Source organism: Ascaphus truei, chromosome 10 (genome assembly GCF_040206685.1).
Source record: "Ascaphus truei isolate aAscTru1 chromosome 10, aAscTru1.hap1, whole genome shotgun sequence".
Classification (NCBI taxonomy): Eukaryota; Metazoa; Chordata; class Amphibia; order Anura; family Ascaphidae; genus Ascaphus; species Ascaphus truei.
Genome location: NC_134492.1, coordinates 307,617 through 326,119, shown reverse-complemented (window position 1 = coordinate 326,119; position 18,503 = coordinate 307,617). Strand labels below are relative to the sequence as shown.

The 18,503-nt window shown below is 45.0% G+C and overlaps 2 protein-coding genes across 2 annotated transcripts in view; one reads left to right on the top strand and one right to left on the bottom strand.

Moving 5' to 3' along the window:
• The window catches only part of RPL5 (ribosomal protein L5), a 293,177-nt gene that overhangs the window by 64,285 nt on the left and 210,389 nt on the right, over window positions 1-18,503 (top strand). The window lies entirely within an intron of this gene.
• Window positions 1-18,503, bottom strand: part of EVI5 (ecotropic viral integration site 5) — a 203,470-nt gene that overhangs the window by 115,435 nt on the left and 69,532 nt on the right. Inside the window, 3 exon segments of the mRNA XM_075615534.1 lie at window positions 323-457; window positions 12,656-12,802; window positions 13,366-13,398. Coding sequence (XP_075471649.1) covers window positions 323-457; window positions 12,656-12,802; window positions 13,366-13,398 — 315 coding nt within the window.

The following is an 18,503-nucleotide window of genomic DNA, read 5'->3' as shown; positions in this document are numbered from 1 at the left end:
GAGCCAAGGAGCTCCCCATATGCCTCGTTAAAGACGTGCGCTTTAAAGGTGGAGAGAGAGGGTGTTAGTTGGATAGAGGGGTGAAGGTCATTCCAGAGGTGTTGGGCAGTGAGAACGAGGTTTTAGGCGGGAGAGGGCTTTAGATGCAAAAGGGGTAGACATCCTTGAGCAGAACGCAAGAGTCAGGATGGTGAATAACATATGAAAAAGAAAGCACAAGAATTTCAGAAGAGAAAGGAGAATTATATTAATTTATTTGAATTCCGTTGATAAAAACAGGCTTTTCAGAATTACTTCTGTCCGTGAAGATCAAAGGAATCACCTTTTCAATGTCCAAGATCTTGTCCTGCATTTCTTTCATCGCACAGAAGGATTCTGCCTCTTTTCAGTCTCGCTTGAACCAATTCTTCTCCAGCTGCAGGACACACGCCTCCGTATAGCGCGGGTTACATTTATGCTGAGAAAAATGGGAAATATTTGTATTATTCTGCTGAGCAACTGAGTATTTTATGGCTTTAAACAGACAAAGAAGTGCTGTACAGAATAGTTATGCATATGGTCATTAACAACATAATATTTCGGCCCATATTTACTAAACAGTACTATTCCATAAGATATACTGTTGCTGGGAAAAAAACCTTGCATCCGATTAATTTGAATGGGCGTCTTGCAGTCCTGGATGGTGTCCTAAGTCAGGGGTGTGCGCAGTGGGGGGGGATTTTCTGGGGGGGAGGTGATTACAGAAGCCCCGCGCTTTCCCGAAGGCAATTAAATACCGGGGATCGCGCGAGGGCCTCTAACTTTACTTACCTTAACTTTCCAGCGACGCGTCACCATGGCAACCCGGCAATCAAATGACAGGGTAACGTGACGCCGAACAGAGGATTGGGTGGAGGGGAGAGAGCATGGGTTGAGAGCAGGCATGGGGGGCGCAGGGGAGAACAGTTTGCGCACCCCCTGCCCCTAAGTAATAGCAACGCACGCTCAGTAATTCTATGAGCCATAATCCCTTTCAAATGAGAGAGGCTTGCAGTGCTTGAACACTGAAAAGTGCATCAGGAAAGCTCTTTCATAGAAGTGAAATCATTGATATTTCGGTTTTAAGAACATATATTGTATGAGACAAGGAAATCAGAGAGAGCACAAGTCAACACAGATAAAATAAATAAATAGTGGTCCTTACTTTTCAAACAAAGTATACACAATTATACAATGTCTGTGACATGCATCTTCTAACATCAGTAGAGACGATAAAGCTATAGACAAAGATAAACCAGTTGACACCATCAGACTACAGTTAAACATGGAAAAGTCACAACACACATGTCCAGAATTATTGCTCCACAGCTGAAGCAGATCCTGATGTGGAATATACCAATTTATGGCGATATGTATTTGAATGGAGTCTTGGTGAGTAGCGGTATGAGTGCAGGATTTAATAAAGCATTTAAATATATCTGTGTATGGATATGTCCCGCCAATGGATATGTCCCCATGATAAGAACAGTCCAGTATGTAATACAAATGCGATGAGGGAATCAGACGCTGAAGGGGAGATGGGGAGGGCGGGGGCACCTCCCGTCAGGACATGGTCACAGAGAAGACCCAAATTAGCCAGATCAATACTCTCCCTCCACTGATCAAATAAATGATATCCCCAAGTTAGATATTCAGATATGAAGGGGCGCAGTAGATCTCCTTAGTACAGGGTGTGCGCAAAACTTTTCCCATATGCACACCTGCCTGCTGTCCTCTGCCACTCGCGCCCCCTACCTGCTCGGCTCCGGCATCGGTCATGTGACGTCAAGTTACCACAGTAATGTGACCCCCAGCGTCATTTGACGCCGGGTTACCATGATGACGCGTCGCTGGAAGGCAAGGTGTGTTATAGAGGCCTGGTAAATTAACATGCATTGGGGAAGAGCGTGGGAAATCTAGCGTGCCCCAGTTTGCCGCACCCCCTGCGTTAGCACAAAAAGCTGAAGAATCTGCACATGAAAAAAAAAAACTGCAGTATTAGCTGCTTTTACTCATTGCAACCCGAAATATATATATATATATATATATATATATATATATATATATATATATATATATATATATATATATACCCCTCAGTCAATTTATGCTCAAAATTTATTGTATAGTCAGCAGGTTTGCGCCGGTTCTTTCCCCCTTTCCCCCTATATATGTGCTATTGTGTATAGCTTAACTTCAGGAAGCAACGGTCACTATTTTTGGTTTAAATTGTATCAATTTGCGCACTTCGTATTCTATCAAGTGTGTATATATATATATATATATATAATCACCACACTCAGCAACTGAGGAGATGTGATGTCACTAGCTCAATATTAACCCAAGCACTGCCCCTCTGCTCTTACCAGGACTTATGTGCCAGGCTGAGGGGAAAATTAGTGAGAGGGGGCTAAAATAAAAAAAATAAAATATATATATATATATATTATAATATATAGTGTTCGACAATCCTATACTCATTTACATGCCCGGGGCCGGGTGATTTAACCCCCCTCCTGGCGAGTAACTATTGGCCCAAGCAGCACACAACGTGTTTTGATTTTTTACATTTCTCCCTGCTCCCCATCTACGCAGAAATTTTCCCTGCTCCCGCGCTGGCTGAAAAAAAAAAAAACTACCCCCTACCTGACTGCTGATTGGCGCGCGCTCCCAGGCTTTGTGGGCGCGCCGCGGCCAGGCTCTATATGAGCCAGCCCCCAACGAGCGGCCATTCTTTTCCCCATGGAGGATGGAGGACACAGTAAGTATTATTATCTGTGCCTTCCCCCCACCTCCCCCTCCCCTCCCCGGCGCTCCTTGCTGCCCCCGCAGTTATGGTGATGGTAGCGGGGAATGCCCCCCTCATGTCCCTGCTTCCCCCGCTTCCCCCCGGTCCTGTGTCAGAGAGCGCGCCGGGTGATGGGAGCGGGGGATGCCCTCTCATGTCCCCCTGCTTCCCCCGCTTCCCCCCGGTCCCTGTGTCAGAGAGCGCGGCGGGTGATGGGAGCGGGGATGCCCCCTCATGTCCCCCGCTTCCCCCCGGTCCCCGCGTCAGATGATGGGAGCGGGGATGCCCCCTCATGTCCCCGCGGAGCAGGAGATGGGCGGGGGGGGGGGGGGGGGGGGGGTAGCGTGGTGGTGCTGGTCGCGCCCTTTCCAAAAGGTGTGTAGAGAGAGAGTAAGTGTGTGTGGGCATGGGAGAATGTGTGTGTGTATAAGGGGAGAGTGTGTGTGTGTGTGTTTGTATATATAGGTGTGTGTGTGTGTGTGTGTGTGGTGTGTGTGTGTGTGTGTGTGTGTGGATATGGGTGTGTGTGGATATGGGTGTGTGTGGATATGGGTGTGTGTGGGGATGGGTGTGTGTGGGGATGTGTGTGTGTGGGGGATATGGGTGAGTGTGTGTGGATATGGGTGCGTGTGTGTGGATATGGGGTGCGTGTGTGTGGATATATGTGGGAGTGTGTGTATATATATATATATATATATATAATATATATATATATATGAGAATGTAGTATGTGTGTATGGGTGTATAGTGTGACACCAGAGGTACCCCCCCCCCCCCCCAGTCAGTCAGTCTCCCCCCGTCTCTGGTCTCCCCCCCCCCTCTCTGGTCTCCCCCCTCTTCCCCCCCCCCCCTCTGGTCTCCCTCCCCCCCTCTCTGGTCTCCCCCCCCCTCTCTGGTCTCCCCCTCTCTCTGGGTCTCTCTGGTCTCCCCCCCCTCTCTGGTCTCCCCCTCTCTCTGGTCTCCCCCCCCCCCCTCTCTCTGGTCTCTCTGGTCTCCCCCCCCTCTCTCTGGTCTCTCTGGTCTCCCCCCCCTCTCTCTGGTCTCCCCCCCTCTCTCTGGTCTCTCTGGTCTCCCCCCCTCTCTCTGGTCTCTCTGTCTCCCCCCCCCCTCTCTCTGGTCTCCCCCCCCTCTCTCTGGTCTCTCTGGTCTCCCCCCCCTCTCTCTGGTCTCTCTGGTCTCCCCCCCCCTCTCTCTGGTCTCTCCCTCTCTCTGGTCTCCCCCCCCCCTCTCTCTGGTCTCCCCCTCTCTCTGGTCTCTCTCTCTCTCTCTCTGGTCTCCCCCTCTCTCTGGTCTCTCTCTCTCTCTGGTCTCCCCCCTCTCTCTGGTCTCTCTCTCTCTCTCTCTGTGTCCTCTCTCTCTCTCTGGTCTCCCCCTCTCTCTGGTCTCTCTCTCTCTCTCTCTGGTCTCTCTGGTCTCCCCCTCTCTCTGGTCTCTCTCTCTCTCTCTGGTCTCTCTGGTCTCCCCCTCTCTCTGGTCTCTCTCTCTCTCTCTGGTCTCTCTCTCTCTGGTCTCTCTGGTCTCTCTCTCTCTGGTCTCTCTGGTCTCTCTCTCTCTGGTCTCTCTCTCTCTGGTCTCTCTCTCTCTCTGGTCTCTCTCTCTCTCTGGTCTCTCTCTCTCTCTGGTCTCTCTCTCTCTCTGGTCTCTCTCTCTCTCTGGTCTCTCTCTCTCCCTGGTCTCTCTCTCTCCTGGTCTCTCTCTCTCTGGTCTCTCTCTCTCTCCCCCACTCGCTCTCCCCCTCTGTATCTGGATATCTTATTTACCCTATATATCTTAACTGTCCTATACTACACAAAATAACTTATACGGCTTTCTTACAGATCTGACTCAAGCCTTCACACAGAAGACATCGGAACCCCCCTAACCCAGAAGACAGGTAGGGAACACATCCCCTCCAACTTATAACATTGCGGGAATGAGGTACCTGGACATTGAGGGACTGCGGATCAGGTAAGATCCCAAGGCGGGATTAATAGCTTTAGATATTGTGAAGCGGGGGACGTCCCAGATACTGGTTAAGGGGTTAAGGAAACTAGTCATTCACCTGTGCCTTTTATTTCTAGATCCGACATTTACACACTTACACAACACACACTTACACACACACTAACGCGCGCACGCACACACACACACACACACACACACACACACACACACACACACACACACACACACACACACACACACACACACACACACACACACACACACACACACAGCTAACAAGGACTAATTGTAGTATAATGTAATAAATACATTTGTCAAAAACGAATGTTGTTCTGACTAGGAATTTATTAAATGTATTTTATTTATATATTTTATTTAAAGCGGGGTTGGGGGCGGGACTAGGTGGCGAGTAGATTTTTTGGTTGGGCGAGTAGATTTTTGGGTGATTTATCGAACACTGTATATCTATATATATATACATATATATACACATATATATACATATATATACACATATATATATGTGTGTGTGATAGTGTGTGTGATAGTGTGTGTGTGTTAGTGTGTGTGTGTGTTAGTGTGTGTGTGTTAGTGTGTGTGTGTTAGTGTGTGTGTGGTTAGTGTGTGTGTGTTAGTGGTGTGTGTGTTAGTGTGTGTGTGTTAGTGTGTGTGTGTTAGTGTGTGTGTGTTTGTGTCCTGTGTGTTTGTGTGTTAGTGTTTGTGTGTTAGTGTTTGTGTGTTAGTGTTTGTGTGTTAGTGTTTGTGTGTTAGTGTTTGTGTATGTATCAGCTAGTACCACATAAGGATTGCCTATTCATCAACCCTTAGTCCGACAACTGTGACCCCTCTCATAGCGGAGTATTATGTTCATCAGATCATGAATAAATTCATTAACTCACTCATAATTGCTAACAGAGTGTTAGCAACACTCCTCCCCCTAAGGGTCGAATATTCTACTACAGACCCAAATTTGCAGCACTTTGTCTTTAAGCTCTGTGGATTACTCTCACAGCTTAATCAATCATGTGCAGTAGTATAGTATTAATATCTATGTACTGCTGCCATTTCATTAAGTGCTATTGCTATATGTCCTGCAGCCACTCATAACAATTATTATTACTTAGGATGCCCAATAAATGTATAACACGAGCATCATGATTGGCAACAAGGGTGAGATGAGTAACCAATAGAAACACAGCATAGCATATAAATATTTAAATTGAGCCTATGGGACCTCCCCCTCTCATTCAAGCCTTGAGAAAGCGTTTCTCACGCGAAACGTGCACGTCGGCACCTCTCACGTGCACGCGCAGCGTCAGCCCTGACGTGGCAGCCTTGTATCTCGCAGAGCGAGCAGCTGCCAGACCCAGAACCTGCACACACTCATACTGGGTTAGAGTTACGGAGTTCACTCGGTAGACAGGAGGTGAGGAGCGTGGTTGTTTGGTATCTGCTCTGTCATGCACGGTTGAGTTCATTTATTATATGGACATTAGGTATACTCATTGCCACACCGTAGCACCAGAGCAGTAGCACACTAGTGATTGCGTTTTCATATAGGGGTCTACTCCGTTTTTTAGATCCTATTGCCTCACTAGCCAGTGTTTAGCACAGTACCTGACGGTTGAGCACATTCATGAATATGTGCATAGGCATACACAACAAGCCACACCGTTTTTAGTATCTGTAAGCTTCTCTAATTACTGCCAGCAACGAGCGTTTATTAGTCTTTCACCACGGGCTACACCCGTTCTATATAGGCAGGTTCCTACACCACCTCCTCATCCCTGTTTCACCAAAGAACACCCTTATAAGGAATACTGCATACCAGCTCCCCCTAAGAACATTGATCTACATCTTCCTCATTTGTTCTTATCAATATATAATCCAGAGTGCTACACGCACTCAACATAGGGAATTACATGTGTGTGTCTTGTGTTTGGATTTTAAACCCCATTATTTTAATTTGATGAACATTAAAAATATTTATTTTAATTTATCCTCATACTGCATTTAGGATAGGGAGTGCTTTAGTTGGGTTCTTGCGTCTTTGCTGTTCTACCTACATCCAATGGTGACAGAAATGACTTTAGGGTTAGGGTTTTATTAACCATCTAGAGGGGGATTGCTATCAACGTTGAGAATGTGACTCGTCACTCTTGATGTGGCAAGCCTATATACCAACATCTCTCATCAGCAAGGCATAAACGCCATCAGGAGTAATTTAAGTAACTATGGTAACCACACAGGCTCTCCATCTGAATTTCTACTGTTGCTCACTGACATAATTTTACATTAAAAAAAAATTGTAAATTTGAAAAGAAATTCTACTTGCAGATCATGCGTACTGCCATGGGTTCCAACATGGCCCCATCCTATGAAAATCTATTCATGGACAGCTATGAGCAAACCCCATATTCTCAATGATACACACCCTTTACAAAACATATCATCACTTATCTGAGATATATAGATGATATTTTCCTTATTTGGGGAGGGCCTGCATCAGAGCTCCTTCTCTATATTGATTATCTCAATAATAACATCGACAATACAGTTCACAGCCAGCTTCAGACATAAAGAGGTCACATTCTTGGACACTATATTTTACAAACAAAATGGTAAATTATCAACAAGAATTTTTCATAAAGAAACATAAGAATACACTATTAGAGGCCACAAGCCCACCATCCTGCACCCCTCAAAAGAGGTCTTCCTTTCTCTCAATTACTCAGAGTGATAAGAATGACAAGTGATCCTAAAGACATCGAGCATGCTCTATTAACCATGGCACAATGATTTAAAGAAAGAGGCTATGACATTCAAGAAATCAACAGCACTGACAAAGCAAGAGCCACTTAACAGGGACACACTCCTCAAACCCCCACAGAAACCTCAGGAAGACGGCCGCTTTAACATCATCAGTACGTTCAGTACGGCATCAGCTTCATTAAGCAGATTATATTAAAACACCCAACATATTCTAGCAACGATAAAGCCATTGGACAACATTTCACTATCCCACCATGATTCTGTTACCGTAGAGGCTGAGACTTGGGGGATTATCTAACCCAGGTGGATCCGGTATCTAAATATGTCACGAAAACAATGTGGCTTCAGAGACCAGCAGGAGTTCATAAGTGCCACGGCTGTATAAACTTGCAAGGACCTGATCCTGGGGTAAGACATTTTCACACCCTCACCACTAGATCAGAATCAAAAATTACTTGAACTGTGAATAAAGATTTGTTGTATATTTTATTCGTTGCCCATGTGGACTTTATCCTTTGGTGTAAATATATTTTTTTTACTATCTACACTATTGTATTATTCTCTTTTTGAGGTTTGATGTCCTCCTACCTTACTGGCCTGGAATCATCCCTATCCACGTCTGGAATTTCTGCTCTTATATACCTACTCAATTGTGAGTGTGCATTTGGGAGCTCCTACATTTTTCACGTTTGTTGTACTGTACATACAATATTTGCACTATGTAGTGTTTTTCTTTTTTAAGGTAATATTGCTCCCCTGGTGTTTTTCCCACATATAATTCTGGTAATGTGCGTCTGCAGGGGGCCAAGCTTTATGTAACATGTGTCCAGTATTATCCACAGTGCTATTCATATGCTTCCTTTAAGCAAGTGTGTCTTAAGGTGGGTCTTAAAGGTGGATAGGGAGGATGCTAGTCGGGTACTGATGGGAAGGGTATTCCAGAGGTTGTGGGGCAGTCAGTGAAAATGGTTTAAGGCGGGAGACGGCTTTAGATACAAAGGGGGTAGAAAGTAGACATCCTTGAGAAGAATGCAAGAGTCTGGATGTGCATAACGAGAAATTAGGCCTGAGATGTAGGGACGGGCAGAAGAGTGTAAAGCTTTAAAAAGTGAGGAGTAGAATGGAGTGTGGGATGTGGGATTTGATCGGAAGCCAGGAGAGGGATTTCATGAGGGGAGATGCTGAGACAGATCTAGGAAAGAGTAGAGTGATTCTGGCAGCAGCGTTTAGGATAGATTGTATGGTGAGACAGGTGAGAGGCAGGGGAGGCCTGGACAGCAGGAGGTTACAGTAATCAAGACGGGAGAGAATGAGGCCTGAGTTAGCGTTTTAGCAGTTGAGCAACAGAGGAAAGGGCGTATCTTTGTTATATTGCGGAGGAAAAAGCGACAGGTTTTAGATATGTTTTGAATGTGAGGGGCGAATGTGAGGAGTCGAGTGTGACCCCTAGGCAGCGTGCTTGGGATACTGGGTGAATGATCGTAGTTCAAACAGTAATGTGGGAGGTAGTAGGGCAGGTTTGGGAGGAAGTATGAGGAGCTCTGTTTTTGCCATGTTGAGTTTAAGGCGGCGGAGGGCCATCCAGGATTATATAGCAGAGAGACATTCAGAAACTTCGGATCAGTGTATCTCGAAAGCTCGCACAAATAAAAGCATTTCCTTAGCCACAGAACTGTATCGTCTATTCATTTTTGATTATTGAAGCTCGGCTAACATGGTACTGATACCTCTTCATGTACACACACATATGATGCATAGAGAGAGTGAGTGTCTGCCTGTGCACATACATACATTCTGAGTGTGTGAGAAATATAATGAGGCATCCATTGATTTCTATAGAAGTTTTAGCACACTTCCCCAGCAGTGCAAGACATTTGTATCACTTTCTTGTTTGTGATAATTTGTTGTCAATATTCCAAACAGTTTGAGCTGCAAACTGTAACACTAGATAATGTTATCATAGTAATATAAGAATACATTGTAGCTGCTTAGTTACATTGACTGCATGGTTTATTTAAACTGAAATGCAGCCATTTGGTGAACCCTAGGCAGATTAGGGTCATTCGTTTTCAATAAAGTTAATCAAAGGCTGCATATATTTAAGAAAAAATAAACTTAAGTACCGTGTGGACCTGACTTCTTAGAGAAAACTGTTTCTCTCTACAAAGAAATGGGATTCTAAAAGGTGAGACATTAGTTGAAGCATCATGAAATTGGTGGTTAAACTGTTTGTAGGGGACTATAGCATAGGGCACATCAACACCACAGCATGTGTAGGAGCAAAGATTTTTTTCCCCCACTGTGACGGTGAGGATGTAACCAGGCTCACTAATATAGGTTAAGCCCACTTGGTTGCTCCGGAACTGTGTTTTGGGGTCTTAGAGTGTTAGCTCTTGGACCCGTGTATTGCACATGTGATGCGCATGTGTTTGCCATGCAGTGTGTAAGGGATACAGGCAAGTGTAAAGGAAGCAGGTTATTTGCCTTACACTCTCTCAATACACCAAACTGCTGTAACATATTTTAACAGAAGCGTGTATAGAAGTATATTTTATTAAGCAGCAGTGTTTTAAGAAAATATGTTTTTACTTTATACATGTAACATAAGGCAGGGTCTTTTCATCTCGGGGTCAAGGGGGAACTCCTGGCCACCCCAGGTTTTGGTGCCAGGTCGTCTCCTGGAAGTCCCATAGATCAAAGTAACACTTGTGCCATAGGTGTGAGCAGCCAGATGGGCAGGATAGCCAAGTTAAGTGCTTGCATCCTGGGATGAAGGCAACCTATCCTGGCCAGTTGTCACCTGCCCCAGACTTTCATGCATTGAGCCTGTGGGGGGCTTAGAATAGTAAGTGAGCAAAATGGCGATCTGCGCACATGCCCTCTTACTTTTCTAAAGCCATAGGTGCCAGCTTTCACAAACCTGGCAAAGTGTGTAATTTAACTACACGAGAAAAGAACCCTCGGAGATGCACACTACTCTAATAATACAAAAATAATAACATTTTATTGAAATCTGAACTATAAACAAAAAATAAATAATTAAAAACCAAACTTGAGCGCATATGTGTCGCCAGAGAACTTGAAGTCCCAGGTAAGTACTATGAAGCAAATAAAGTTACACCAAAAGGTAACTACAGGCAGATTACCTGTGTAATGTATCCCCTAATGGGTGAATACTATGTTGGTAAATAAACATTAGTGTCCAGTTACAAGTCTCCAGCAGGAAGCGGCTACTTGAAGGAAAAGATGGCTGGATTATTTTGCGGTTTGTTTTGCAACGGTTACTAGGGTAAGCTTGGTCATAAGCCCCTACAACTAGGAAAGGTAGTTTGCGTTACCCCAGATTTCCCAAAGTCAGTGTATTCTTAGTGTAAATTGTGTTACATTGTGTGTTTGTCTTTTCCTGAAATAAATTACACTTTATTTTACCTCCTTGTTTTGCTCAATCATATGATCCCGGTATAAATGTGTTGATAAACCTGGTCTCCGGTGATACCCACCAACCTGCCTCTTCAGCAACCAATAGGGCAAAAGAAAAGAGCAGTACTTCTGATAATATACATTACATTATGATAGTCATTTCCGCAAACATAACATTTACAGCCAAAAAGATGGAACAAGATGAGCTAGATTAATGGAGCACAATTAATTGTACTGTCTCCTTACACACGCTGCCAAAATTATAGATGTGTTCACTTCGTAATGCCACAGATCAAAACTAAAGTGACATCCTTCATCCAAACACAGACTTTTCACATTGACTTCAATAGGGTTTTCCATATGATCGCTCTGAATCAGCGCTATCGCAGCTTACAGAATAAGGCCCATAGAATCTTGATAGTGATTTAAAGACCATAGCACATAATTACTAAGCAGTGTTACGTAAGACAGCTTATAGCTGTAAGATGTCTTCCAGAGACGGAAGATGTCTTATGCAAAAGCACCAAAATAAATATGGGTGTATGTTCGAAAGATTGCAAGAATTACGGGGAAACTGCTCAAGATGTGTTGCTAAATTGTAGATCGCTGGAACCATTAAGGATCACCAAATTATTTATTTGATTATATTGGGGAAAAGACATCAAAATCATAAGGATTAACTGATTGAATGCAAAATGAGGATGCAGTGCCTCCTAGCAAGTGAACCAGTGGCAATGAAGACATTTCAGAACCAAGGACATATTTCATATTGGTTCTAGTTTACCAATGACTTGTTACAGAAAAGTCTTGGGATGTATTTATCTGCATCTCCAGCAGTAAATCAGTTACAACTGCATGTTTTACACACACACACACACACACACACACACACACACACACACACACACACACACACACACACACACACACACACACACACACACACACACACACACAGACACACACACACACACACACACACACACACACACACACACACGGACCCTCAGTTTCTAAGACATTGAGTTCAGTACCACAGACTATTTCTTGTCTGGGAGAAACAATGTGGCTACCAGGTCAAACACATTCCTGCAGGGTACAGGATCAATATGTTCAGAGACCATGGTCATTTTTCTATCTGGGAGAATAAAATATTATGTTGAGGCATTGGGGGGATATTGCTGCTTTAAAATCCATAAAACAAGAGCAGTCCTCAAAATAAATATAATCCAAAACCCGTTTAAACCGTCACTGGCAGAACGAGAGAATCACATTAGCACTACATGCAACACACGGAATGGGATATTTGGTTAAGGCCATTTCGCCGTTACCAAATGGCTGCCGCCGCTTCGCCACAGACGGACCCTCTGCCTAAGCCGATTGGCCGCTGAAATTACCGCCGCCGCCTCGAAGGTAAATTTGATTACTGGTTAGGGTAGAGGGTTAATTTAAGGGTTTGAGGGGTTAGGGTAGGGAGTTTTAGGGTAAGGGCATTTTAGGTTAGGGTGTTTTAGGGTACTTTTCTTAGTGGGCGGCGGAAGTGAGAGTCAAGGCGAAGTGCTGGCAGCAATTTGGTTGCGGCAAAACGGCCGTGCCCAAATGTCCTAGACTGTGTAACATAAACCCGGCCATCAATAAGGACATGTGCAGAGAGAATAAAGTGGAAACAAATAAAAGGAAACAGGTCAGATAAAGTGCTACCAGGCATCTTACCCATTTTTGCTGTTGCTGGAGCTCACTGATGGTTTGCCGAGCCTGCTCCAGTTTAGTACTGGTCTCATCACTCTGCTGTTTGATGGCAGCCAGCTCCCGTTTAATGAGGTAGTTTTCCTCTGCTTCCTGGGCCCTTGTCACTTGTCCCTTTGGACATAATTTTAAGTTTTGAGCACTCCGGTTCAAATGCAAAGAAAGCCGCCTTTGCAATGTTTGGCACAAGATTAAACTTCAAGGGCTTTAACATTTACAAAAAATTATTCCGGGCTGAATTATTGCAAATGGTTCAAACAAGTTAAAATGGAGCAAGCACAATGGAGATGTGAGTTTCGGCATTCCAATTACGATTTAGTTCATGCAAAATGACTGAGCTGGACCATGCAATATAGTTAGTTTTCAATAGTCAATTAAGAAAAATGTTAATTGTACTGCACCGTGGACTTGAACTTGCTATATTAAGTCAAAAAGGGTTAGCAACAGACCAGATTAAGGCAACGTGCAGTTTGTCATGAATACCTATTTAGTATTAACAGCAGACATACTTATTGCTTTATTCAATGCCATAATTACAACTAGAACTGGGGTAGGGTTTTGATATGGATGCATGTGCAAAAAATTAAAAAAAAATCATGCATCACCCCATAAAAAAATACAAAATTAACTGTTTTTTGGTTGTTGTTATTTTAGGGTAAAATGTGTAAGAACTATACCTGTATCAATCTATCTGCCAAGGAAGCACTTTCCTACAAAAAGGGAAAAATGCAGAAAGGAATTTCAGGAGAGACCAAGATGAAAAACCATTGACGTGATAAAAACCAAGTGTGTAGAGATTTACCATGTGACATACCACCTCTTTGAGCAGAAGTCAATAATTACTAATACCATTAAGACAAAGACCAGCTGGAACACACAGCAAACATTCATTGTAACGGTGAAGGGGTTAACCAGGCTCACTAATAAAGGTCAAGCCCACTTGGTTACCCCTGATCCGTGTTTTGAGGTCCTAGAGTGTCAGCTCTTGGACCCAACTGTCGTATATGCATCACTGAGACTGTGTGCAAATTATGCAACAATAAAGATTTTTTATGTTTGTTCCTTCCCCAAGGTGCTAGGACCAAGATATTTCTAGGAGGTATGTTTCAGGGTGGGTTTGTCAGAAAGTCTTTACAGAAATTGTATCGGGGGTCCAGAGTTCTAGGATACCCCAAAAACCTATCCTAAAATCAAGTCAGATTCTCGAGTATGTTAAAGCACATTGCTCCGGTCAAACTCTAATCCTGGGAACGTTATTGCGGCTCACCACCAGGGTTCCTGCTTCAGCACACACTGGACAGGTAAATGGGACATGAGGGGTTAATGTATCCCTGCAACCTACAAGGAGTCTCTATTATAATGGTGGTTGCCCAGGGAGATGCCCAACTAAGTTATAAAGCTATAAGGGGTTAGTATTGTGTGTAAAACATTAAAGTTAGTTTCTATAGTGTCCCAATGCTAGGTAAAAACCATCTCTATATCCTCATTGAAGCCTTTGCTGTGTGTAGTATATATATGCAAGTGTCCCAATGCTAGGTAAAAACCATCTCTATATCCTCATTGAAGCCTTTACTGTGTGTATTATATATATGCAAGTGTCCCAATGCTAGACCCTCTACAATCTGGCTTCCGCACTACTCACTCCACGGAAACAGACCTCACTAAAATAACTGACGACCTCCATGTTGCCAAAGACAGAGGTCATTACACTCTGCTCATATTACTCAACCTCTCTGCAGCATTTGACACAGTGGACCACTCTCTTCTCCTTCATATTCTCCATACTCTTGGTATTCGGAACAAAGCTCTATCCTGGATCTCATCCTACCTCTCCCATCGTACTTTCAGTGTCTCTTCTGCTAACACCTCCTCCTCCTCTATTGATCTCTCTGTGGGGGTACCCCAGGGCTCTGTCCTGGGACCTCTTCTCTTTTCTCTGTACACACTCTCTCTAGGTGACCTAATAACATCTTTTGGGTTTAAATATCACCTCTATGCTGATGACGACACACAAATATACTTTTCAACACCCGACCTTACACCTGCTGTACAAACCAAAGTTTCTGAATGTCTCTCTGCTATATCATCCTGGATGGCCCTCCGCCGCCTTAAACTCAACATGGCTAAAACAGAGCTCCTCATACTTCCTCCCAAACCTGGCCCTACTACCTCCTTCCTCCTTACTGTTGGAACTACAATCATTTACCCAGTAGCCCAAGCACGCTGCCTAAGGGTAACACTCTACTCCTCTCACATTCGCCCCTCACATTCAAAACATTTCTAAAACTTGTTGCTTTTTCCTCCACAATATAACAAAGATACGCCCTTTCCTCTGTTGCTCGACTGCTAAAAACGCTAACTCAGGCCCTCATTCTCTCCCGTCTTGATTACTGTAACCTCCTGCTGTCCGGCCTTCCTGCCTCTCACCAGTCTCCCCTACAATCTATCCTAAATGCTGCTGCCAGAATCACTCTACTCTTTCCTAGATCTGTCTCAGCATCTCCCCTCATGAAATCCCTCTCCTGGCTTCTGATCAAATCCCGCATCTCACACTCCATTCTTCTCCTCACTTTTAAAGCTTTACACTCTTCTGCCCCTCCCTACATCTCAGCCCTAATTTCTCGTTATGCACCATCCAGACTCTTGCGTTCTTCTCAAGGATGTCTACTTTCTACCCCCTTTGTATCTAAAGCCCTCTCCCGCCTTAAACCTTTTTCACTGACTGCCCCATACCTCTGGAAGCCCTTCCCCTCAGTATCTGACTAGCACCCTCTCTATCCACCTTTAAGACCCACCTTAAGATACACTTGCTTAAAGAAGCATATGAATAGCACTGTGGATATTCTGAACACATGATACATAAAGCTTGGCCCCCTGCAGACGCACTTACCAGAACTCCCTCCTACTGTCTCTGTACGTTCTCCCTACCTACCAATTAGACTGTAAGCTCCTCGGGGCAGGGACTCCTCTTCCTTAATGTTACGTTTATGTCTAAAGCACTTATTCCCATGATCTGTTATTTATATTATCTGTTATTTATTTGATTACCACATGTATTACTACTGTGAAGCGCTATATAAATAAAGACATACAATACAATAGTGTGGCCAGGTATAAATTTAATAGGACGAGGGAGTATATTCATCTTATTCTATCCCTGACACCAGAGAGAGAAACGTATACAGTTTTACACAAAACATCAGACACAGGGAAATGTATATTTTATTAAAGGTTTACATTAATACGTATATATTCTGTAACCTATGAATGAACTGTGGGGTAAATATGAAAGTCCCCAAGTTTATATTTTTATTAAAGTAATGTTCAGAGGGGGTCATCCAGTATGGATAAAAATCCATTTACATGGGAGACAGAGTGGCTACTCCACCCTGTAAGCTTCAAAGGCAATCAAGGATATGGAAGTGTTAAACCATTTGGTAGAAAGGAGGGGAAAGGAAGCAACTTCAATAAGCCATTCTGGCGTGTTGTCACCTGCCCCAGACTTTGAGGCACTGAGCCGGCAGGAGGCGTGGCATGACAAGTGGGTGAAGCTGGCGTTTATTGCACATGCCCAGTTACTATGCTTAAGCTCCCAGTGCCAGGCTACACTAGTACAAGTACTGGCAAGAATGTGAATGGCTCAACCTGGTTGCTAGGGAGATCGCTCAGGCGTTTTGATTGGGCTGCGGGTTTTCTGAGAATGAACCCCAGAGGTATTGTAAATCCTGACACAGCTTAGATTAGTCAGATTCAATGAGTGGTCCAAGATTTCCAAGTAGTTTCCAGTTCCCTGCTTCAGCACAGCATGCCTAGAAGCTTTGCAGTTACAAGCCTATTGGGGGTAAACTTCGGGAGGTGAAGTCCCTACATCTAGGGAAGATTAGTTTTGTATCCCAGTCCCAAAGTGTGTATTTCTTCTGTATTTTGTGTAATATTGTGAGTTTGCCTATTTAATTGAAAAAATTATAATTTATTTCATCACTCGTTTTGCTCAATGAAATGATCCTGGTAAAAGTGTGTATTTAGCCTGGTTCTCCGTGACAGGCTTATTTACTGGTGGCAGCGTGTGGGATCATTGAGCTTTATGTTTTAAAATCCTGTGGGGTCTTCTAACAAAGAAAGCTCGTAGATTGCGGGTTCTCAAAACAAGTAGTGACTTACACACGTTACACAAAGCAGAAAAAGCGCAGGTTCTCTCTGTCACTTAGCTTAGTGCCTGCGGGCGAACATGGACAAGTGGACGATACAGTTCTGTAGTGCCTGCACCAGGATTGTTAACCGGTGTAAAAGCTATCGTTTACCAACAGACGGTCGGGTAAAGACTTTGCTGGAGGAGGACTTGGAATTTCACGAAGCAGTTACAGCTTCATCAAAGTAGTGGACACTCTCAACTGCAGTGGCAACAGTCTCTCAGCAAACCAGGGACCAGGAGGTTAATCCAGCCCTGGTAGAGACAAAGACATGGGGAGGGAGTGGGCACCAATAAGGACTTTGTTGGGGAATGAGTCCCAGAGAGTGTAGCAGGTCTAGCCCCAGTGGCTAACGGACTCTGCACCCCAGGACTTGCCGTACGTTTTGCCTCATGAAGAAGGGTTACCCGGGAAGTGCCCGCACTGGCATGGGTAGCCCCCAGCTCATCTGCAGTTGCAGACCCCACCGAGACAGCCAGGGTGCAGGAGGTTAATCCAGCCCTGGTGGTCTTGAAAGAACAAGGGGAGGGAGCGGGTCACCACAGACACTGGTGGGGGGGCCAGTGATAGAGAGTGCACCCGCGGTAGCACCAATGGCTAGCGGTCTCTCTACGCCCGGAATTGCCGCTCTGCTCACCCTGTGGGGACGGAGGGCTGCCCATGACTTGGCCACACTAGCCAGGGCAGCCAAAGCACCCCTCAAAGGATTCTACAGTCTGCAGCCATTGGAAGTGCACCCAAAGTTGCAGAGGTTATAGCAGGGGGGGGGGTGCTCTCAGTCCCACCAGATTGGTCAGTCAAATCCAATCTGTCAGGACCAGGAAAGGTCCAGTTTACCCCATCAGGGGCAACGTTCTCCAGCTGCGATACAGAGCTGGAGACACTGGCACACACAGAGGAGCCAAGTACAGCCGTCGAACCAGACAAGAGAGAAACTTCCACGGAGAGATCTGCACTTGGCCCCAGCGGACTAGCAGCGGAGATGGAGGGACATCAGTTTGCATCAGTCAAGATGCCACCCAGCGATGTCCAGCAGGCACAGTTGTGCCAAGTGACCATTGGAGCTTGCCAAGCAGCTGGCTTGCTTGACTCCGGTGTCACTGTTACTCTGATCCAACCAGTTATGGCAAGACCAGAGGATCTGCCCCCCCCCCCGAACCGATGATGCAGGTGCTTATGCCAGATGGTGGACTGCAGTCCATGAAGGCGGCCCGGGTCTTTTTTGATTGAGGTGCCGGACGTGGCATGAGGGAGTTGGGGGTATTGCCTGGGTTAGATGCAAAGGTCCTCCTTGCAATGACCTGGGGCAGGTTACATGCGTGTTTATGGCACAACTGGCTCATGTTGCAGCGATTACCAGGAGTCAGAGATCAGGAGTTGCGCCTGAAGATCTCACCGTCCCCCTGCAGTTGGGACCAACAGTTCCAGGGTCTCTGTGGAGACCAAGCAGGTAAGCCAGACTGAGTAGCGACAGTGTGTTGACTTACCTTCTCCTTTACTTGCTCCTATTGGCCCTGACTTAGAGACTAAGGGTGGGTGGCCGGTATTAGGGACACAGTTTAGGGATGCGGTGTACTTAGGGCACCGCGGGCTCTGGTATGGAGAGCCGGTGTCTCCAGGTTCAG